We start from the raw sequence: 25,221 nt of genomic DNA on the forward strand, positions 1-25,221 counted from the left end.
TTGTTGGTTTGTTTGCAGAGAGTCAGGTGCCTGACCAGCCGAGCTCCCTGCACGTCAGGCCGCTTCCCAACAGCATCATCATGTCCTGGACTCCACCGCTCAGCCCTAACATCCTGGTCAGGGGTTACATTATTGGCTATGGAGTAGGCAGTCCCTACGCTGAGACGGTCAGAGTGGACAGCAAGCAGAGATACTACTCCATTGAAAACCTAGGTATGAAAGTGGCTGGAGTGACTTCACCTATAGTTTGCAAAGAAAATGGATACCATTTTCATCCAGGACACATTTAGTATTTAGTATTTAGTATTTATTTATTTATTGTCATTGTCAAGAACAATGAAATTGCGTTTGGGGCTTCCATACAACCCAAAAAAAAGAAGAAAATAATAAATACCCCTTAAAACCCAAGTGTACATATTTAACCCAGTGTGACTCCAATGCAATAAGACAATCCTTAGCAATAATGTTCGTAGAAATTCAGACAAAGACCTGAGAAACATGACAAAATACAACAATGCAACCCATTCAATATTATTGTACTGTGAGATATGATATCAGATATGATAGTTATCTATTTAAGAAAGGGGGGGGGGGGGGCAGGAGGGGGAAGAGAATAAAGATATGATGCACCAATGCAGACCAGTTCATTGCTATTAAGAAGTTGGATATGGTTATTGTCCGTGAGAGGGGGGCAGAGAGTTCAGGAGCCTCACAGCCTGTGGATACAGGCTGTTGGCCAGTCTGGATGTTTTGGCCTGTATAGACCTGTACCTTCTCCCTGAGGGCAGCAGATGGAAAAGGTGGCGCGCAGGGTGATGTTGGTCCCGCAGGATACTGTGCACCCTCCTCAGACAGCGAGTGGGGAAGATATTACTGATCTCTGGCAGACTTGTTCCAATAATTCTGCCAGCTTCTTTCACCACCCGCTGGAGTGCTTGCTGATCGGCCTTGGTGCAGCTGGGGAACCACACTAGAAATCCATACGTCAGAACGCTGCTGATGGCACAGTTGTAGAAGTTCAACATCAGAGATCTGGGAATGTGTGCGCTCCGCAGTCTCCTCAGGTAGTAGAGGCGCTGTTGGGCCTTCCGTACAACTGAGGTGATATGGTTGCCCCAGGACAGGTCCTCGGTCACAGTTACCCCCAAGAATTTAAAACTGCTCACCCTCTCCACCGCCTCACTGCCAATGAAGAGAGGCAGATGGTTGTTATGACCCCTCTTCCGGAAATCTACAATGATCTCCTTGGTCTTTTTGGTGTTTAAGACCAAGTTATTGTCGTGGCACCATGACTCTAGTTGTTGCACCTCTGTCCTATAGTTTGTCTCATCATTGTTGGATATAAGTCCGAGCACTGTAGTGTCATCTGCAAACTTAACAATGAGATTGGACGCGCAGAAGGAAATACAGTCATGGGTGAAGAGAGTGTATAGCAGAGGGCTCAGAACACACCCCTGAGGGGCACCGGTGTTGACCACAAGGGTGGAAGAGGTGTTCTTACCCACTCTGACACTCTGTCTACGGTTAGTGAGGAAGTCCACAATCCAGTTGCACAGAGAGGAGTTAAGTCCCAGTTGGTGGAGTTTGGGACGGAGTTTGTATGGCCGGATGGTATTAAAAGCCGAGCTGTAGTCTACAAAGAGGAGCCGTGCATAGGTGTTCCTGTGTTCCAAGTGCTTCAGTAATGTGTGCAGCACTGTGGCGATCGCATCCTCGGTTGACCGGTTCTCCCTGTATGCAAACTGGTGCATACAGGGTGCATTCAGCCTACATTACCCGCCAGCTAGTGCCAACAAAAGGAGACAAAATAGACCTTCCAACTGAGAGCTGTACTTTCAAAGTCTGATTTACTGCAAGCAGTGGACAGGTTTAATATTTGAGGCCAAAACAGGTCACCATTTCTTATGGATCGACATAATTTTTCCTGCATTTTCATTACAGCTCAATGTACTGAAACAAAACGGTAACATATGCTGATAAATCATGAATATTCAAAAAGCGTATAATTGTTACTAACCAAAACAGAAGCACAAACATCTTTGGCAGTCTGCACCTCAAAGCAGGACTGCAGAGGTGATTGAGAGGTCCATTTCACTGCCTCAGATTAGTAAGGGGTGGGCTAGCAGATTGGACTGTCTATAGCTCTCTGTGCTGGGTACTCAACTGTTTTCTCCTGTTTTTGGTTAGACAGGGAGCTCACCACTCCCACTGTACTTAGTGAGTCAATCAGACTCACTAAGTTCCTAACTCCTGTATCCAGATGGATGAGTGATATAAAACTTCATCCCTGTGCAGTTGTTATGAAGGCCGAAATTATCCATAGAGACCAAAACTGTTATCAGTAAAAGGCTGTATACATGTTAATTTCTGCTGTAAAGTTGGACATTTTAACATTGGAGTCTGTGTTTATCAAAATGAGCCAGAAGATAACCACCACCAAGGAGGTGGTTGTTTTTTTTTTTTATTTCATCCTGAGAGGCTGCTTGGCTTATTTTTACTGTAGAGGCACTCTTGTGACACAAGTTGCTCATTTTTATAGGCTATTCACCCTTTTACTAAAGTCAAAGTTTGTTAAAATTCAACCTTGCTTCCAAAGAGAACATCTTAGAGTATGATATTATCTACATCCAGTGGGAACCGTCTTAATGTAATGGCTCTTATTTGACTGTGATTTTACATACACATACACAAAAAGCCCATTAGGACAAAGTATCACAGTTTGGGGGAAAAGTTTTGGATATTTAGATACTGAGACTGTGTAAAACAACTAATGTGGACAGAATTTTACTTATTTCAGCAAAGTGTTCATCCTTTAGGAGCTAGGTGCCTTACTGTGAATTTAGGATATTCTGGATCTACTTAGTGTCTGGCTAAAGGGCAAACTGGCAGAGCTGTAGGACACCTGATGCAACACCAGGCCTCATAGCCAGAAACACCTGCAGTCATAAGCAGAATATTAATCACCAATAGTTTCCATCACTGTCAGAACCTTTTTTCATTTCTTGTCCTTCCTCTTATCAGCGCCAAAATAATTCATCATGTCATGGCATTTCCAGCATGCTTATCAACAGCACCTACTTAATAAGTTCATCCTTCATAAATCCAGCTGCTCCTGCTGACAGCGTGCCAATATTGACACACAGCGTTTGCCTCTTCCATTAATTCATTATGAAGATGAAATCCCCCCATTTAATTACGATCAATAATTTAAAAGAATTTAATAAGAAAGCTGCTTGAGGTGGAAATCTAATTGTGAAAGGTCGAAAAAGAGAAAACATCTTCCCCAGTGAGTGCAACAACCAATTTGCATGCCAAAGAAGACAATAACAAATAGGGTGCAATTTTATATGTGGCTGAGAATTCCCATCTCAGGTCTCATAATGGAGGAGTGATGGAAAAAATAAAATCGGGCCGTTGTGTTGCATGCACACATGGGAGTGAGTGCACATATGTACACGGTATTTATAATTCATAGCGATCATTAATTCATGCGTCTGGGGAGCGGAGCCGCCGTGTTTGCCTAACTGCTGCGAAGGTTTGGCGCAACATGGTGAGAACATGCAGCATCATCACGCGTGACCGGCTGTGGCAGGATGAGCCGCTGCATGATGATGACTACAGATGTCTGCGGCAAGGGTGTGGCTAAGCGGGTGGCTGTGACTTGGCCACTAACCCCGCCAAAATTATTTGTCACATCAGTGGAACTGTGGGCAGAAAATATGTGGGAAAAATAGAACAAAATAATCAAAAAAATGCAATTATATGTAGTGGAAGCTCTGACAGCTAGTTATGACTTCAAAACAATAAAGTTCTAAAAACTGAATCCCCCTCATATTCCTCATGGTGGTTTGGTCCACTGCCTACAATTCTGTAAGTCCTTTGAAAATTTACAACAAAGGATGTGTGAGACGATTTTCTTTACTTCTGCTACTCAGCTCAATAAAACATAATTTAGTTAGAGCTACTGTTGTCACTGGGAGATTGATATTTACGCCAGCAGCAATTTATATTTGGCAGCAGGACTCTCTACTGAGAGCTCTCCAGCCTTTCATGTGCATATGTGGAACGTTGGAGAGCAAGCATGACAAGCAAAACCCACAAAATAAAACAGGTCAGGGATCAATCATCACAAAAAACATGATAAAGTGGGTTACCAATTGGCTTGCAGATGCACCGCTGCACCGTTGACTTTGTGGCCCAAATAGAAAGGAATGTTTGACCTACATGACCAACTTGGCCTTGATTGTTGCTTCTTTAGTTCAGCCACACCTGCCTTATATGGACCAGATGAGGCATTTGGACCACGTCTGTCCCACAAACTCTTTGCTTAAACTAGTTAAAGCCAGTTTATGACATTTAAACCACATGTGAACAGTAGGACACTTCTGACTGCGCATCTAAGGTATTCTAGGTTAGGCCCACCTCATTACTGAATCTTGTGCTTTTGAGTTATACCAACTGATAACATGGCAGTCCCCCTCTAACACCTCATTTTTAAAAATCCTGTAACATTGGCAGATTTCAAGTCCTGCATCTTCTTGAAAAAGTGCAGCTTTCTGTGTTTACTGTCAAACTACAGAAAAGTTACAGTCACTGAGCAGGGTTTAGCTAAAGACTTGTGTTCATGTCGAGTCACTTTGGTCAAACTAGTCTTGACCTTTCCCTGCTTACTTTTAATGATGCTTCCTTTAAGTAGACCCTGCTGAAACACATAGAAGACAGCAAGCAATCAGTTGCTTCTTAACATGATAATGTACTGTGGCAGATGCCATTTAAAATGACTCGCTCTCTCTCCGTCTTTCTTCTCCTCAGAGCCAAGCTCGCACTATGTGATTTCCCTGAAGGCTTTCAATAATGCTGGGGAGGGAGTCCCTCTGTACGAGAGCGCCGTCACTCGATCCCTGACAGGTAGGATGACTCACCAGGCGCCGATAACAATCCTAGTAATCTGTGTTTACAGAGCACTAAGGCATCAGATTTGATTAAAATATAATAACATGCCAGTGCATAACATGAGGCTTATATTAGCAGTATTAGCTGTATCACTAGATGGAGCGTATGTGTCCAACAGTATTAGTAGCTTTTTGGGCATTTTAAGCCTTAGCATTAGTAGTTGTAGCTGAAATTATTAACTTCAGTGGAAGTAGCGGTAGCAGCCATTGTAGGAGCAAGTAGGATTAATAGCTTGAGAAATAATAACAGTATTACACTTACACTTTTACGTCATATTTTGCTTACTGTAATAGCCCACCTATCAAAGTGGACACACACCTAATCATGCAGAGGTTTAAGTCCAGTTACTGTTTGAACAGTTGAGTAAGATGAAGATTGTATCAGGTTGTAAACATGTTTGCTTTCGCTCTCTTTTGGAGCCAATTCGAGTGGCCACTAGAGAAACTGTGGAAGGTTTTGGCACTTCCACACTGGCCTCATTTTTCAGTGCTTGAGGCTGCAGCTTGATCAATATCCAAGTCAATCTCATGACTGGGAAAATCAAACTTTTTGAAAAGCTGATATATCTGGCTTTGTGCTTTTAAACACTGAAGGAGGGGCTAAAGCAAGCACACAGAGATGGCTTTAATCAAATTTTTTTGCTGTTTTGTTTGCAATTTCTCTTCCAGGCAGGTTTGAGCTGATGCTAGTGAAACCAGTGTAGTTATATTTTTGATTTAGAAGAGGCACTTTCTAATAATTAGGCTTCAATCTGGATGTGAAGTCCTGAAATATTAATGCCGAGGACTCTGCTAACATGTAACTCCACAGCCTTTGGTGTGTTTAACATGTACTGTAGTTATATTTGTTTATATATTGATTGATATAATGTTTGATGGCTTATACCCATGCCTTTATACCATGTGTGAGTGTGTGAAAGAGAGAGAGACTCATTAGCTGTCCCTGCAGACGATGAGCTGCAGAAGTGAGATAAATGAAACACATCCAACTCAGAGCCAAGTTTCATCTTATGAATTAAACAGCTGGCCCTTCTCTGCACGCCCAGCAGCCTGCAGCTGACATAAATCCTTTATAACTCTCATAAAACGGTTCTACCCTCATGATGTGATGATAGTCACAGGAAAAACCAGCAGTGGAGAAAACTTGGCTCACCAAAGTTTCTTAACCTTCAGTGCTGGATGTTTTTGTGGGGAAACTCACAACGAGGTTATTTTTAACTTGTTGTCTTTGATTGAGATTTCTTTAAGAGAGGAAGGGAGAGGCGGTGGATGGGAGATAAGGGTCAGATGTGGATCTCATACAGAGAAAAACAGAAGAAAGGGTCGCTGGATAGAGAGACATTTCATCAACTTTAATGAAACCCCATGGAAAGAGTATGGAGGCAGAAAAATAGATGACCAAGAAGGGCATAAAAGTCCAAAAGAAGAGACAAAGGATCAGGTGTGGTCATGTTTACAGTGAGCAATACTTTTTCTCTCTGTAGTTCTGCAGACGTACAATAAAAAGTTAATTTTTTTATAGCAATATAGATACACCTGCAATTCTGCAGAGATCTGTAAACACGCCTGGGGTTCTGTATTTGTAAACACATCGAGAGACCTTTTGAATTACACAAACATATTTGGTCTTGTGGAGAAACACATAAGGAGATGTATGGATATTTGATAAACACCTGCGGCTGTAGAGATATTGTTGAAAACATCTGGAGTTCTGTAGTAATGCATCTCCACATGTGGAGCTTTTTGGACATTTCTAAACACACCTGAGTGTCTGAGAGAGTGGAGGACATCTGTAGATCCATAGAGATTTGTAAGTACATCTGGAGGTTCTCTTGGCATATGTAAACACATCTGGACTCCTATAGAGATACACCAACACATGTTGATTTATGAATATGTTGGCTAAGTAGTACTACACACTTCAGCACTTCCAGAGGCTTTCTGTAGATTGTTAGACTTACTGGCATTCTGCACTGATCGTACCTGAAGATCTTTACATGTAGATAGGTACGATCAGGTTTTCTGTAGACACATTTGGAGTTCTCCATACATATATAGCTAAAATTTTCAACAAATGCAACAGGTCTCCAGTTGTCTGAAGGAATCTCTGGTTATCTAGACAAGAATACATATCTGTATTCTAGAGATTATAGGACATCCTGAATGGGGATACTGTCTCAAGATATGTAGACATCTTGAGTTTCATAGAAATACAGACACATTGAAATGTTGCATTGATACATGTACTCCAGATGTTTCTGAGATTTGTCAACATGTTTACAGTCTTTCTGAGACATGTTGATCTTCATAAAGATTCAAAACCATGTGAGGTTATTTTACATGTTTGAGGAAATATCCAGAGTTTTGTTAGTATTGCATAGACACCGTGAGTTTTCTAGAGACACGTAGAAACATCTGGAGTTCTTTGGATCATACATATATGATTTTCAGCAGATTTGAAGACATGCCTGTGGTTCTTTAGAGATTTGTAGATATGCTAATGTCAACCAGAGAGTTCAAACACACAAAAAAAGAATTTTACAAATTTTATGAGTTCTCTGGATATAGGTAGAAACATCTGGAACCCTTGGTATCTGGGAGATTCCAGAGTTTTCTGGAGGAATGTAGCATTTTTTAGAGATGTGCAGAGACACATCTTGTAATCTAGAACTCCTAAGATGCATCTTGAGCTTTAAAGACCTGCAGATTTGTAGACAGAAATGGAATAATCTAGAAATTTGTAGACAAAAACTTAGATTTCCTGAGATTCGTAGCCCTATCTGAAGTTTTCTGGAATCTCACAGAAACATCCAGAGTAGAGATACATATACATATGCATACATTTTGCACTGATGCATACACAAAGCTGGAGCTCTTCAGCGATGCACAGATACAGGGGGAGTTCTTTACAGATAAACAGTCTAACATGGCGTTGCAATGTGACAGTCAGGAGTTGATAAGCCGAGACCCTGAGGGCTGAGATAGAAACTAAACCCATTACTGTTCTGCCAAGGTCGTCAACAGTGACACACAGACACACCTACACCCGCACACACACATTGTCTGTGTGTCCTGTCATGGCAGCAGCCTGCTGGAGAGGCTTCTTCTTCTTTTTCTTTCTCTCTCTTTTTTTTTTACGAGAGCTTTAAAAAAATGGCTCGTTAACGGCGGGATCCTCGTTAATATACTGCCTCGTCCTCGCCGCCCGCACACTGCAGAACTGATCCCTAACCAACCGCCATGCTACCATTTAATCAACGACTGGAGGACCGCAGAGACAGGGAGACAGCGAGAGAGATGATGGGATGGATAAGAGGATAGTGGGAGAAAAAAGAATGGAGAGGAAGGAAGAAGTAAATACACGAGGGACAACGTAATGGGAAGAGAGAAGTGAAGAAGGAACAGAAAGTTAGAGCAGGAGAAGGGAAGGAGGAAAAGCAGTAAGGGAAGGTAAGAGGGATTAGAAAGGATGAAGAAATGTGAGAATACAGAAGAGGACTTTTGAGAGAAAGGAGGAGAAAAGAGAGAAGAGCGCAGTGGGGGTGGAGGAAGAGGCGTGTCCTTCATCCTCATCAGTATTCTGTCCTGACTGGAGCTTTATTGTGATGCTGGACGACCAGTTTAACCACGACACCGCCTGGTGCAGCTCGCCCCGCAGCTCCAAACACCTCCTCGATCAATTTCTCTCTCTCTCTCTCTCTCTCTCTCTCTCTCTCTCTCTCTCTCTCATGGCCTGCAGCTGCACATCAGATGTCAATGTTGATTTTCTCGTTTACACTGCAGATGCAACAGGATGAGCCCGCCTCAGCTCCCACAGCTGATGCTACCCTCATATGAACTCGCACAGAGAGTTTCAACCTGCGATACCATCCAGTGGTGTAAACCGTAATAATGCAGTAAAGCTATTTGACTTGTCATCAAATTGAAATAATATTACTGGGGGTTTTGTTCTTTCTTTTTTTCATTCTGCAATATTTCCAACTCAGTTTCTTGGACTCTACCAGAGTAGCTCTGCATTAATTACAGTTCAAAATAATCTATCTTTGTCTTATAAAGACTTTGGTGCTGCACCTTAGTTCACCCTTTGTCTGAAATTAAGTCCTGTTCCTCTCTTTTCGTCTACTTGCCTCTGATTGGCTATCTCTTAGGAATGTAGGGCTTTTAGCAGCAGGTGGGTGGGGCTGCCTGAGATGACCATATTAGGGTGTCCTTATTCAATGACATGACAAAAACTGTCAAACCAAGTGTTTAGAACAGTTTGAAGTTTCTGTCTCACAGGAATTACTTCTAAATATTTTAAACTTGTTTAATTTTATCATCAAATATTTGTAACAAAATGTAAAACTTTAATATTATTTTTATAGCTATATCCATGTATATGAAAAAAAATTTTTTCCAACTGAACTTTTTTAATACTCTCAATGTCAACAGTATTCCCTTACTAAAAGAAGCTGGTCTTTATACTGGTGACATCCACATATCACAAATCTACTAATCCAGTCCCTAAAAGGTATTTGGAAACATAAGCCACACTTTAAAAGTTATTACTGTAAAAGCAAATTTAGTAAGCGTACCTTATATTTGGCTCCTTTTGGAGACCTTTCTATGTTGGCACAGCTCTATGTGGAAAGCTGGATGACTGGAGAGCAGTTATTGTTATTGACTAGGTCAGACATAGCACCAAAAGGAGGAGCAGAGGTGGAGGCAGGTGTGGCTTGCAGATGCATACCAATTGTGTACCAGAAATCCTCTACTTCCTGTCAGCTCTTTCTTTAAAAAACAACATTTTTATGGTAGCTATGTGGCATAAAAAATATCGATCTGTTGCACTGTTATATGAAAATGTAAGCTCGAGATTTGTTTGTTCTACAAAGAGATCTACTTTTATCTTACTGTAAGGCTTATTTCTTCAGTAGCAGACACTTTGCTCTTTTTCTGTGTGTGTCTGTTATTTATTTCATGATTCATGCACAGCTACTATAATAGAGTCCAGAAATATACAAATATGTGTCTGGAAATGAGCATAATAAGTATTCTTCTATGTATCACATATATTTAATAATTTCATTAAATTAATAATTTGAAGCACTCTTGTTCTTGTTACATTAAATGTGGCTGCAAGAGAAGACTTTATGCATAAAACCAGACCACTGCTGGGTATATGGTTGTAAATACATGGATTCAGTAGAATCACTACTGATCAGTGTGTCAGTATAAGTAATGGAGGTAGTTTTGTGGTAGCCAGCTTAAATCTATAGCCCAGTTTGACCCCTCACGAAGTCCAGATAGTGTAGGTGGAATTTGAGGACTGTTAATGTGAAGCCCGAGGAGACAGTGCAGTGTGAGCAGATGTAAAGTTCAAAAGGGTTTGTTCGAGTTACACTTCTAAAATCTGTGTGTGTGGGTGTCAGACAGTAAGTGTGCTCGGTGAAAAGATGTTCGAATCATGAAAAAAAATACTGCAGAAGGACAGACAAAGATCAGCTTTCTCTCGTCTTATTTTCTAGAGGTAGAAGGTAGAGGTAGAGGAATAGAATGAGAAGAAGAAAAGCACTCTCAGCTGGAGCTGGCTGCCCTCTATTTTCACAGTAAAGTAAAGCAACATTTAAATAAGCAATAAAGTTGTTCTTATATTTTTTTTGGCATCTTTTAACTTTTCCATATTCCATATATCTGATCTCAGTCATCAGCATTTTGGCCAGTACCAAACTGCACAGAGATTTTCCCGCATTACAAATGCTCATTTTTAGCTGCCCTACAGGCTGTTTTGCTCATTAAATGAAAAAGACTAAAAATAAAATTTCAGTTCAAATTCGTGTCAACGGCTTCGCAGTGAATCAGTAAACAGCGCTCTTAACTCTACTGTGGGTGTGTTTGTGTGTATTTTAAACGATCTGCATCACTGTGTTTCTGCTTTCAGTAGGTTTGACGGTCTGTAGATCAGAGGACACAGAGCTGAAACCAGCAGAGTTGCTTTTATTTTTATTCACTCTTTAGTTCATTGTGTTTACCTCAGCTCGTTCCAGCTCTCTGTTAGCATCTGTTAATGCCTTTTTTTCACATCCTGCTGCCTTCAGGTGCTCTTCCATTTTTCTGGTTCAGAAGTCACATTCACTGAGGTATTCAGCCTGCATCTCCAGCTCCACTACTGACTTTTCTTATCTTTAGATTTACAAGTTACTGAAAGAGTATCTGTTCGGCGAGAGTGTAACCCCGTAAATGTCCTCCAAACGCCTCACATATAAGAAATTTGTTGTTGTGAAAGCGGACACACACATAATGCTACAGTTTCCTGAAGAGGACAACTAAGAGGATACAGTCAATGAAAATGTGCTTCTCTGAGTGTACCCTCAGTGAAGTACATCCACATGTATTTTGTATACTAGTACAGTATACAAGCGTCTTGAGTCTGGGGAACACAGCTAACTGATGGAAGTGCTAAAAATAATCCAATTGAAATGTAATCTTGCGGTAGTCCATTGCTTTGAAGCACCAGGAATTGAGTAGCAAATTGTGAGAAGTGTTCTTGTAGGTTTAGTTGTGGTGATGATGCCATGACTAGAATTCACTAGTGTTCCCCGAAACATATCACAAGTGGGTAGCTGGAAGTGCTATTAAATGTTTTTTTTAGCAATTACATTAAAACCACTGACCATTATGTCTTCAAACTCAGCAATGTACTTAACTGGGTTCCTACCAAGTTTGATGTAGACGGGATTGTTGGTTGTACGCATAGGCAAAGGACAAACACACACACACACACACACACACACACACACACACACACACACACACACACACACACACACACACACACACACACAAATGATTCCTTGATTTTGGAGAGATTCCCAGTAATTTAATGACAAATAAGTGATTGACAAAATGGAGAAATTTGATCAAAATCAGGTACATTTTTTAAACACAGTGTGTTTAATTTATGTTCCTGAAAGATATCTTAAAGCATCTGAAGGTAGCGTAAGCTCTCTGGTTTTCTGGAACCACAGATCCACATCAATGAGTTTATATTTGTTTAAATATGCAGAAGGCTCAGGATGGCTGGATTTCATTCACACAGATACTTTTAATAAGGCCTGTTTTTCCTCACTTTCTTTAATTAAAAAAATAAGTGTCACTGGCCATTGGTTCTGTCCATTATAGTAACTGTGGTCACCAAATGGGTTTGTCCTGTAGGCCCCACCCCTTTGTGGGTCTGTGGATCCACTTGCTGTTTAGAATAACGTCTTTAATCTGTCTTTGTCTCCTTAATCTTTGTCTTTTTTCTCTCCTTTTCTCCTCTTTTTCACTTCTTCATCCACCACTCTTCCTTTTCCTCTCCAACAAACATGGCTGCCTGCTGCATGTCTCTTCCAAACTTGCATGTCATCTTATCTATTTATTATTTATGTAATTATATATTTGTCTTCAATATGTTTCCCATATATAAACGTCATTATTGCACTTCCATTAAATGTTCCCAAACACCTTGGTTACCGCTAACCCCCCCCCCCCCCCCCCCCCCCCCCCAAAGACCCCATTGACCCATCTGAGGATGACCTCTTCCACCTCTTTGATAAATACCCCACTCCCATGCCAGACACCAGCACTCCCATGATCCCCCCAGTGGGGGTCCAAGCTGTGGCTCTGTCCTCGGATTCAGTCCGTGTCTCCTGGGCCGACAACTCTATGACCAAGAACCAGAAGTCATCGGAAGTTCGTTACTACTCCGTCAAATGGAAGACAAGCTACTCCACCAGTGGAAAGTACAAGGTAAATCACAGACTCTCATGTCCATGCTCTGGGTGTTGACATTACATTTGAGGACTTTTACCCTCAGACTTTTATTTTGAAAGTGAAATAAAACCTTTGATTTTGATTGGAGCGAATAAGTGATTAATTAAAGTCTAAAACCTAAACTATAAAAATAGCAAATGATCTAATTGTCAATATCTTTAGTATCACATAGTAATGTTGAATCAACAGTAGGACCAAGAAAATAATTTGTTTTGGATTTGTGTATATCTCAATTTCAGACTGATTATTATCTTGTCTCTGTGAAGTGCAAATAAATAGTGGCTTCCACTAAAAATCAAAATAAGCTTTTAGCAAGACATGTATTTTAAACTAATCCTGCAAAATAAACAAAACAGATTACATAATTGTTTTTAAAGCTTGGGTTTAACTTAGAACTTAAAAAAAATGTATATTACTTAGCTGTTATGATGAGGCTCAAAGCTATTTGTATGGGGCATACTTAGCTGCCTTCAGTATTTCCTTGGGGGTTTGACTTGGGCCTTTAGGACCTGACTTAGGAGCCAGCGGTCATGAGAGATAATTTTGAGGATTTGACAGAAAACTTTGTCATGAGACTTGATTGCATGGATCTGACTTTTGTATTCTTCACTTGGAACCTGTCGATCCTTATAGTTCAGATTGGACAAGACTTACTTGTCTTGGATTAGGGTTATTTCAACAATCTTAACATTGTGCTTAACTTACCATCTATTGGTCTAGATTTACTAGATTTACATTACCTCTTAAATAATGCCTTCCTAATTATTCAAAATTCTGGGACTTCTCTTTACTCTTGATTTGTCTTATAACTTAATTTGTTGGTCCAAACTTAGATTTTGACATGAGGTTTAACATGGAGTTCACAGTATCTTGACATTTTGCTTCCCTTAGCATCTACTCATTATGTAAAGCCTTACCTGACAAATGATGCTGTGTTAGATATTTGAAATGAAAGGATTTAAGTTTTAATAATGGGACTTTTCTTAACTTGGGCTTGAGTTTGGATTTGTTTGTCCCAGTTTAGGACGTGACTCTGGAGTTCATACAATTCAAGTCTTGCATGTAATTTACAAAAACAATGAAACAATTACGTCTTTAGCCACTTTCTCTCTTTTAGCTGTAGTCACAAATTGAAATGATGTTGTATACACATTTATTATTTACCCTAATTTCAAATATACCTTATCAGTATTTCTCCAGGATGTGCAGTCTCACAACTGCATCTCCACCTCCTGCTGCTGTTCATTTATCAGCTTACAGGAATTAAAGTTCATACCTTTCATCTCCATCTCATTCCTTCACTAACATTTTTACAAGTGCCCCATCTGTTGCTGCTGCTCAATACCACCAAGAATAATCATGCACACCCCTCTTGGAGAATGGAGTCGTCTTACAAACCAAAGTTTATTAATAATTTTTTACACTTTTGAAGCTTCTATTGACATAAAAAATCTCTCAGTTGGCAGAAAGAACTTAAAATTTTAGGCAGCACTGTTGCAGTGAAGTAGTAAAAACACAAGGGTTGTATCATTAATGGTGGTCTGAAAGCAAGATAAAAAAAAATCCTTGTTCGATTTTAGGTTACTGAGTTTCCCTGGAAAACCAAACTCTTGAGAACTTGTAAGAGTGAAAAAGACCTTAGAAAAAATAATCTGAACTGTGCTCCCATAATACTGTAAAAAGGAAATCTATACAAGGGCAGACTCCATTGTTCTTAATAAAGAGTAGACAAAGAGAAAGTGGCAACATCTTTGCTTCTTCTTCCCTGTCATCAGACATCAAAGTTTGGGAAGTAGACACTATCAAATTTTAATAAAAGTCTAAAGTTGTAAATAACTGTATTATATTTCTATGTTTAAACCTTTAAGCTCCTCAATAATAATGACCTCAGGGTTGGAATAGGACAAAAAATTGGCCCTGGCATTGTTGATCCAGGCGCCCCACCACGATCACTCCCACAGCATAGGGTTTAGGGTTAGAAATGTGATTTTATTTTTTTTTGTAATTTTATCCGTTGATTGTATTTGCTGTATATTTTATCTTTTAATAGCAGCTTTATTCTCGTGTTGTTTAGTTTAACATAAAGCCATCTAAGCTTCCAAATAATGTCATGTGTCCAGTCTGCAGACACTACGGCCCTCAGCCACACGGTCACTGGCCTCAAACCAAACACCATGTACGAGTTCGCTGTTATGGTCACCAAAGGCCGCAAGTCCAGCACCTGGAGTATGACGGCGCATGCTACGACATATGAAGCAGGTAAGTCTCACAGCTTCTGCCCTTTGTTAGGATCTCATAAACATAGTAGGTCTGACTCTAACTTTAAGCCGAACCTGTTTCTGAACCTATTTCCCAAACACAAGACTTCCCAAACAGGCCCTTTAACCACATAGCAGTCAGGGAAGCGCTAACGATTCCCATCACAGACAACCAACAGGTGCCTCACATTCAACTGCAAGTGCACAAACTGTAGCTGTGCCAGATAGAGACAGAGCACAGTTTGGCCACAGTTTTACCACACCAAGAAATCTGCATTCTGTGAAGATCCTTTCTCACTTTCTGAAAGCTGCTTATTGGTGGGATGAGAGGGGAAAGTTGGTAGAGCTCACTTTGAACTGAACCTTACTGGAGATTGGAGAAAGGCAGTAAGTTTATACAGCAAATATTTTCTCATGCATGCAAATATGCAAATATTTTTAGCTTCCCTTTTTTCTATGCAATCATTAGCTACTACCTATGTAAACTTGGAACTTATTCGAAAGGCATTTTATTAGTCTTTCAGCCCTTATTTGCACAACTTGTTTCAAGCTACTGTAGAAGATTTATTTACATTGTGCTTTTCACATACATGGGGCACAAAGCACTTTAAGAAATCAAGAAACAGGGTGCAGAACTAGATTTAAATCAAAAATAATTTTGAAAATAATTTTCTGGGACTTTAAATTAAAGGTTGCTTTGTTTCTCTGAGCACTGTTGGATGTCCTTGATTTAAATCAACTTAATGCAAATGAAAAGCAGCCAACTGTATATCTTATTGCCTTAAATGAGTAGCTATGATGCCAGATTGCACTGCTGATTACACAAACAGTGAATGGGAACTGTGAAAACCCTGGTTTGAGGTGGATCATTTGTTTATTTGTTTTTTGTGAATGTATTGTGAATCTTTGACTGACATTTATTCATTCATTGTGCAGAAACTTTAGTTTCTACTGAAAGTAACATTTAGGGAAAAGGGCAGCTTCAGGAAGCATGGGTGCACCAAACAATGAGATGCATTACTCTATTTTCTTCCCCTCCCTGAACAGCAATTACTTTTAATAAGAAGTTTAACTATGGATAGAAATGATGTTTTGGTTCAGTGAACAGTCATCTAGAAACTCCACTCTCTCCCGCAACAACACAACAACTCAGCAATGCAGCAATGAAACCCAACCGCAGACAGAAATCAAAATGTCAAGGTATCCCTTTCAGGATGTTTACAATCATGTTTGCCGGATTTGTCACCCAATTAAGCGTGAACAGCATTATGGCCCCGGTTCCCTGGGGCCTGTTGGAATACATTGACATTCAGAGTGAGCAGACGGACTGAGCCCACTCAGTCCCTGCAGTGATCCACTGGCTCTGGAGGCACACACTGACCATATTTTCACAACAATACACATACTGACCACTTTTTAAAAAGCAAAACAAAGTAAATACTGCATTTACTGCAGCTCATAACGTGTCCGTCTTACTATGAAAAATAGGAAATGCAGATATGAGAAATATTTCTGTACATTAGAGTGTATCACATAATGGTATTGGTGTATTTAAAAGCTATAGACACTTGGACACCAGGGGATGAACCTTGATGAACCTGAAGATCTTGCTCCTTGTGTCATAATTGCATTACTGTTATTAGCACCATCTCATGCATGTGGTCCTCACATGGAGTTGCCTGAAATAAATGATATAAAAAGCATTGAGAGGATTTTGCTTTAAAAATGCATTTTTTTTCCACCTCTTTGAAACTAATGGGTCATTAACAAGCCACTCAAGGGTAGGGTTAGTTGACCTTCTCCTAGGCCATAAGCATAGTTTCATATTCATTCATTCATATTTCATCTCTTACATCCATTTCAGTATGCCATACTAGTAAAAGTTCAATGTAATGGATGGATGTGAACATAACCAAAATGAGAAACTTTGAGGCTTCTCCACAGTGTCTTGTTCCTAGGATTGAACTCTTTTGGACAGTGACCTCTGATATGGTTGGATTTTATTTTATTTGATTCTATTATTGAATCTTCCTGAATTTTCTGTCTGCTGGGATCGCCACATCTGTCACAACTGCAGTCTTGTCAGCCCGTCAGCCTATCTGGTTGGTTAGCCAGCAGCTGCTTGTCTGTCTGGAACTCAAAGGCACTTGGTTGTGCCTCTCAGTGTGCATGACCCTAGCTTGCATCATGCTACTATATACTGGATCATCTCCCGAGCACTCCCGACAGTCTGCAACCTGTGTTCATAAAGAAATTACCATCTTTTTCCAAGCATTTATTCAGTGAATTGAACCCAGTTACCTTTCACATTTCAGTTAAATCTGAGATATCTGACAAAGTTGTCTTTTCAGTGTGTTTTGTTTTCATTTTCAAAATGAACTTGATTTTTGTCAATAAAAAATGCATGTGGGTGATCGATTGCTTGGTGGAGCAATGAATAGGTGATTAAGCTTTCATACGGTGTATGCTACTTAGACTGCATTTGTTGGTTTGGACAGTGTTGCCTTAGAACAACAATAATCCTCTCTCTCTCTCTAATGAGCTATTATTTTTAGGAATCTGAAGCTTGTTTTTGATTAGTTGTGATGGAGGTCTCTGCAGAGTCAAAATGGCTTTGAGCTAATATTCCAGCAAGGGTTTATAATGTTCCTCGGCTCGCTGGGTTGCTGTACCACACAAGAATTTAGCCTTTTGACAAATCTTGATGTGTTGCAGCGCTTTCAGTGCTGCAGCCTCCCCTGGGAGCTGATAATCTAAAATACCACCCAAATCCTTCAAAATAAAAAACAAAACATAACAAAACACAAAGTATGTCTGCCCACAAGAATTACTCATAGTTTTGAACAAATAAATAAATAACCTCACTACCTAAAGCACTGCTATGGTTAATCTGCTGCTTTTTCCTTTAACATTTTAGGATTAAAGTCAACTTTATTATTATTACACATGTATAAACACAGGGTAACAAAATACAGAGTGTGTTTTTAGTGTTCTTCTTCAGCATTTTTGCACAAATTACTCATGCTGATTATATTATTTTAGAATAGAAGAGACTCTACATTCATGTTAAAAAGAAAATTCAACAAAGTACACCGTTGGCCCTAACCTATAAGAATTAAGAGGTTAAGGAGCAGTCAGGTTGTGGTAGTCAAATTATTCTGGCAGTTGATGGGATGGAGCATTTTGCCAGGTGTGGATGTCCCTAAAAAGTCAAGGTCACACCATGATGTCCTCAGAGAAGTTGCAAAAAATCTAGGAACTACATATCAGACTTTAAAGGACAGTACAGACCACAGTGCAGATTTTTGGCCATAACGTATATCGCTACATCTGGGAAAAACAATAGCAGCACAGCGGTGGTGGAGGGCTGATGTTTGGTTTCAAGTTCCTCTTCGACTTTCTTTCCACTTTTAGTTTTGGCCAGCTTCTTCCGACAGATGCCCTGTGGCTGGGAACTGTACCTAGTTTGAGTCTTTGGACAGTTCTTTTTAACCTAAGTTGTTCGCAAGGAAACACTGAGAAATAAAAACAGTAGATTAAACATTCATTTCTAAATGAGAGTGAGGAGTCACAACTGCATGCCATGAAAGCCAAAATGATGGTCTTTCTATTTGCAATCACAAAGCCATGATCCAAAATTCGTATTATTTTCTATTATTTTCTATTGCGTATTTTTTAACTCTGTTTTAGCTTTAAAATTTTTACTTAATATGCTTGTAACCTAAAGAAAGCTTTCATGAGAATATTGGTTTTAAATCCTTAATATGTAATATAAAGAATAACCACACAAAAAGGCTGTATCTGTTACCTGCAAAGGCCTGTGAAGTATCCTCTTAATATTCTTATTCTTCAATGGTTTCATTTGTTTTTGTTTTTAAAAAAAAGCATCACTCACCTCCAACTCAACAGCACTCATATCATATCAGTGACAACACTTGAGCAACCTGTGTAGCTGCTCAAGACCTTCAGGTCCCACTGACAATAATTGTCTGAGAGTAACTCTGTCATTTGGAAGTCCTTGGTGTCACATTTAAATCCTGTTGTGTTTCTAAGTTAAAATTGTTATTTTGGTGACATTTATTATGGTGATCATCTTCAATAGTCAACAATTCAGGATCATTGACTACAAATTGAAAATAGTTTTAATTATATCTGCTTTGAGTGCTGGAACCACTACTTTAACCAGCAGGTGTGTTCACAATGTATTTTCTCAAGGTTTTCCTCTATATTTATGATAAGTACAGGTTGTCACCATCACTAACAGGCTCAGCAGGAACTTGTAATTTCCTCCAGCTCGTCTTGTCAGATTTAACAAGCAGTTTCATTAGCCAGCTCTGGGGGGCAAGCTTTGAGTCCTTTCCTGGTGTGAAACTTAAAAACTCGTCTTTAATCACATCTGTAACTCAGGAAGCACCCGCAGCCATCACACACTACAGATCTAATAGGCTGCCACTTAGTTTCCATGGTGATGGTTGGAGGAGGACAACAAGCCAGAGTCTTTCTTGTGAGGCCGAGCGCTTGACATTTTCACAACAGAAGCAACACAAAAGGGCAGTTCAGGAAAGTGTTGAAAATTACCTTCTGTACAATTTCCTCAAGTTCAAACACAGCAGAAAGTCACAACAAAGCCAAAGAGCAGCTGAACTGAGCTCATTATAGATTATTGTCCACTCTGGAACTTCCCACACAGACAGACGTTGTGCAAATGTTTAGACTAAACAGTGAAAGGGAAAAGCCGTCTGTATGTGTCTGTCTGATCCAGCATGACTGTCTGATCCAACCATCCATTTAACAACCAAGTATACAAATACATAAAGTGCCAATCAAATGACCAAAGTAACAAGTTTACATTATTAAACAACAGCTAGGAAAGGGAAATTCTTTGAAGAATTCCAGCATAGGGCTGGGCCATATCATACTGTTCACGATAATACCGGTATAATGTTGGGCAACAATAAGAAAATGAAATGTTGTGATAGAATACGGGTAAAACGCACATGTGCAGTGCCTTTGTTTTCATACGGTGGAAAAAGCATGGCGGAGAATGAGAAGGGCGAAAGTGGATCATTGAATGAAACAGATGAACCAGAATTGGTTTGTAAAAATGCTCCAACTTCAGTGGTGTGGAACTGGTTTAGCTTTCATCCGTCAGATACACAACAAAGCACTATTTTTGGTAGAGCATGCTAGCGGGCCGTCGTTATTACCGTGTTGTTTGGAAAATACGGCACACTTAAAATCAATCCTTTGATTTTTCTGAAAATCGACAGGTCCCCTTATAATCCCGTGTGCCTTATGTATGAATTCTGGTTGTGTTTACTGACCTCGAAACGATTTTATGTACACGGCGCTCGAAAATCTGTCAAATGTTTCAGTACGACTTTGATAAGCTACAAACCCGCACCGCTTGATGGATTGTCGGAGCATTACGGCTATCGTAGGCAGGAGCCTCGCGGAGTGATACGTACTGTGCTTCAACATATTACCGTATTGTGTGTGTATAACCTCTTTTTAAGTTTTGTGGATATTATACATGGTTATGCTGAGGATATGTCGGCCAGTTTCCACTGAAAATGCCTTTTGGTTAAACTGTCAGCAAGGAATTTGCATTTACACTGTTAACTTTTTATATAACTTTAATGCACTAATAAAGTTGTGGAGTTGTAAAGTATTTTGTCTAGTGTGAACTATATCGTCAGTTATATCGTTATCGCAAATTTTCAAATGTATATCGTGATAAATATTTTTGGTCATATCGCCCTGCTCTACTCCAGCAATTGATTCTGTCAACAGAAATTCAGTTGTATTTTTCAATAAGCTTTTGGACTAATGGACAAAATAAGTCTGAAAGGAAATAAAATGTTTTAATATTTACCCATTTATTCAGCAAACTAATGAATTCAGTTCAATTAATATAGCGTCACTTAAGAACAAAAGCCACGTCTAGAGACTTGAGATTGTAAAGTACAGACCCTACAATAATAGAGAGAAAACTCCACCAGTTACAGGACCTCTTAAGACCAAGTACTTGGTTACAGTGAGAAGGGAAAAACTCCCTTTAACAGGAAGAAACCTCCATCAGAACCAGGCTCAGGGAGGGGGAGCCATCTGCTGTGACAGGTTGGGGTGAAAATTGTCATGTATTTTTATTATATTCAGAGAATAAATTCACATCATGTGACACTATGAACCGACTACACTACATTAATAACTTTACTATGCTCACCAGTAAACTGCAAATGCCTTCTCTTGCCAAAAAGCTCTTCTAGAGAGCCAGTGACATCACCACAAGGGACCTAAAAGTTCAACATGTAAAGGTTCTGCGTGTCTTTCCAGTGACACTCTGCATTTGAGCAGGGTTTGGTTGTTACATGTAAGTAAGAAATGTGGAGTGTGTAACAAAGAAATCATGAAGTGCTATCTGTTCCATTTAAAACTGCCTCCTTCCCAGATTGTCTATGCCCAGTTTCATTTGTGTTGTAGCCACTGTAGCCAAAGACACTGTAACCTCTCAAACTGCTTCTGTTTTGTTGACAGCTCCTAGCTCCGCCCCCAAAGATTTAACAGTTATAAGCCGTGAAGGACGACCCCGTGCCATTTTGATCAGCTGGCAACCACCTATGGAGGCCAACGGGCGAATCACAGGTGGGTCTTTGCACATAAACACACGGGTGTACCGCTGTAGTTTTCTGTAATAACACATACTGTTGATTAGAGTTGAAGAGAGGGTTAAGTTTCTGATGATTTTTTTCAGCTTAAGGTTTATCATTTAGTCTGAAAGTAGATCGAAAACATCAACACACTCTTCAGGACTACATGAACCCAGCTGCTTTGTGTATCCAAACGCACACACCTAACACAATATCTTCCATTGTTCCATCTCTCCTCCTCTGGGCGATCAGCTCGGCTGTAAACCCGTCTGTTTTAACGAGCTCCGCTGTTCCTGCAGCGTCCCCGAGGACGAATCAAACGCTCCCTGCGGGCATAACAGCACAACACAGACTTACTCTCAGACACACAGATCGCATATTTTTAAACCCTCTACTTGTTTCTGTTTTACATCCTAAATGTTTTGTTTTTTCCTAAATGTTTTTAACATTTGCTTCTAAATGGCATGTACCCAAACATTCTGGGTATCAGATCGTAGTTCTCAGGTTTTTCACTATAATTATTCATATTTTGCAGCACCTTTCAGTGACGCACTTGTAAAAAAAAATTCCTCTAGTCCCGTTGACCTGGTTCCAGTTACAGTTCAGATCACATCCGCCTATTATAACAGAAGAACTGTTTCGTATGCAAAAGGCTTGATTTTATATAACACCTTTCTATCTTCTCAAACTATGTTTTTTTAGAATTTAACTAAAATGTAACCTAACTCTAACTACCCAAGTGGTTCACCAGTAGATGTTAATAGGTTAAAAAGATGACTATTTTTAAAAATACATATTATTACTCATATAATTACAACTCGTTCGACAGGTTACATTCTGTATTACACTCTGGATAAGAACATGCCAATAGACGACTGGGTGATGGAGGCAATTAGTGGCGACCGACTAACCCACCAGGTTGTGGATCTGAACCTCGACACTGTTTACTACTTCAGGATTCAAGCCAAAAATGCCAAAGGAGTCGGCCCTCTATCCGAAGCCATCCACTTCAGGACAGCCAAAGGTGCGTCCGAGTGTGTGTGAGACTGAACACCCATTCCTGCTTTACCTGTAAATGTATTCCTTTGTTTCATATTTTATAAATTAGCTCACACTCTCTGTTGCTTTTTCAGTGGAGCATCCAGACAAGATGGCCAACGATCAAGGTAGGCTTTTTCATCTTCAAAGTGGTTTCTCATCAGACTGTCTGACTTCAAGGCAAATCATGTCTGAAGGTCTGAATCATCCTCAATCTCCAGTAAACAGTCATTTTAACTTTCATGTGAGCAGTTATTTTTTATTTTGAGTTCAATCTGAAAATTATACTCGTGTTATTTGATCTTCAGATCATGTTTTGAATACGATTAATCTTCATCTCTCACAAGTTTATTTAAGTTTTGTCTGCCTTTGCAACAAGTTGTAAAATGTTACATACTCCTGAAATTGTGGCATGACATTCAGTTGAACTGAAAACCCGATTCACAGACTTCAAAGATATAGAGCTGAACACACAAACTCTACACTGACAGAGACTTCATAAGCTTTTCAGGATGAGGCTCAGACTGTACATGCATGTAGCCATTGTGATGTCACTCACTGGTTTCCACCCTTTGTACTTTTAAGTATCAATGTTAACATTTTTCTGGCTTTTTGTTTTAGCCTGAGCGTGTATTTTGTCATGGATCGCTGTGTGGCAGGCAGGATGAGGACCCAAAAATGCAAAACTCACAGACTCAGGGGATGAACTCAAAAATCACAGCTTTAATGCTGGAGAGGCAGATCGCAGGAAATACAAAACTAAACTGGGAACAACAAACTAAGCACTCGCAGAGAGACACGGAGATCCACACAGCATGAGGGAGAACGCGACACGGAACTGAGGGAGACGCAGACATAAATACACAGAGGGTTAACGAGGGAAGTGGGAGCACATGGGGAACACAGGTGACACTGATAATCATAACGGGACAGGGCGGGGTGAACATAACATGACGTATACAGGCGCGGGAGTCACAAAGTAAAACAGGAAGTACACGGGGGTTCAGACAGGAGGGGAGAGAGAGAGCACAGGAAGAACATAGACATAACGGGCAGGGGAAACATGGAATAAACACAAAGAGAGACGAGGGCTCATAAATACACAGAGGGGCACACGGGGGGTAAGAGTCACGAAGGGAAAACACTTAGGGAACAACACACCAGGACAACTCAGGAAACATGGCCTAAATAAGGAACGAAATAAAAAAAACAAGAAACTAAGAATACTGGGCCCACATGGCCCAGGACCATGACATATTTATACAGTGAAACTAGCAAAGAATAATAAATAATAAACTTATTTACATAACACCTTTTAAAACAAAGTAATAATTTGTTTTAAAAGTGGCATCATGTAGGCATCCATACACTCTTTCCCCCATTGGAACAACAACTATGTTCACTGAGTCACATCATTCAATGAAGGCTGAGGTCTCCAGTTTGAGGTTCTTGAGTTTGTCTTTAACTGAAGAGGGCAGTTCACCATTTTCAAGGACTGAGCTCCCATGGTGTGTTGTTATAGATAAAAAGAACAGCATCACTTTTGCACTTCTGAACAGATAAACCACCACTGAGTGTGAGCTAGGATTTACTGCTTTAACAGCTTGCTGCTTTGAGACTCGATATGCAGTAGTCTATATTCGTTGTTCATGTTCATTGAAAAGTTTTTTTAATTTGATTTTTCTTCATTTCACAGCTCATATAAAATTACTTCATTCAGTCAAAAACAGGTTATATGCAAATATTTGGCTCTTTGCATATAACCTGTTGTTGCCAACCCACTGTTAGATGACTGAGAGCATATTTTTAGTTGGTTCCAATCATGTTTGCTAGATTAGCCAGGTTCATGTTTAATGTCTTAACATAACATCCATATGGTTTTAGGTTTGGTCAACATTCACCCCTTTTTATAGAATTGTCCCCAGTTGTTCTTAAACCTTCTTTCGGCTTCTCCTGTTAGGGGTGGCCCCTGCCTCCACCTCACCCACCCATGGTATCCTCCTGTGTCACATCTACATATCCTCCTTCGTATATCCATGAACCTTCTGTGTATCCCTGTGTCTTTTCTACAGAATTTTTCTCCAGCTAGAACTAGAAAGGATTTTAACAAAATGCCAAATTGTGTGAGCTATTATTTAAAAGGTAAAATCTTCTAGTTTATGAATATTTGCCTGTTTAGTATGTGGTTAAACACAAATCCTTAACCCTAGATGGGTTGCCCATAAACTGATGTAGGTTAATGGACTGGGCTGTCCTCCAGTCTGACTTTCACCAGATTTCCAGTACTTAGTTCAGTGTAACAGAAACAGAACGGACCTCAGACCCTCTTTGTCCTGGGAATTTTTAGTGCATCTGGACTTAAGTGCAGCGAAGCGCTTTAGGCGTTGGGACTTAGCTCATGTGTCAGGGTGTTAAATGGTGCTGTTTGTCACTGACAGTTGTGTGTATGTGGTATGTGCACATGTACACTCTGTGGTCCCTCTCCATATAAATCAGAGGTGTTGTCAGGGGAGGAGGGAAGATTGATGC

At 40.0% G+C, this 25,221-nt stretch overlaps 1 protein-coding gene across 2 annotated transcripts in view; it reads left to right on the plus strand.

Annotated features, from left to right (window-relative positions):
- dcc (DCC netrin 1 receptor) overlaps window positions 1-25,221 on the plus strand; it is a 354,092-nt gene that overhangs the window by 264,087 nt on the left and 64,784 nt on the right. Inside the window, exons 15-21 of one of the 2 annotated variants that reach the window (XM_076886255.1) lie at window positions 19-213; window positions 4,813-4,908; window positions 12,484-12,722; window positions 14,867-15,005; window positions 21,542-21,649; window positions 22,484-22,678; window positions 22,788-22,820. In XM_076886255.1, the coding sequence (XP_076742370.1) occupies window positions 19-213; window positions 4,813-4,908; window positions 12,484-12,722; window positions 14,867-15,005; window positions 21,542-21,649; window positions 22,484-22,678; window positions 22,788-22,820 (1,005 nt within the window). The remainder of the gene's footprint in view (window positions 1-18; window positions 214-4,812; window positions 4,909-12,483; window positions 12,723-14,866; window positions 15,006-21,541; window positions 21,650-22,483; window positions 22,679-22,787; window positions 22,821-25,221) is intronic. The other variant, XM_076886256.1, reaches the window with a different exon arrangement.

This window comes from Maylandia zebra, linkage group LG7 (genome assembly GCF_041146795.1).
Source record: "Maylandia zebra isolate NMK-2024a linkage group LG7, Mzebra_GT3a, whole genome shotgun sequence".
Classification (NCBI taxonomy): Eukaryota; Metazoa; Chordata; class Actinopteri; order Cichliformes; family Cichlidae; genus Maylandia; species Maylandia zebra.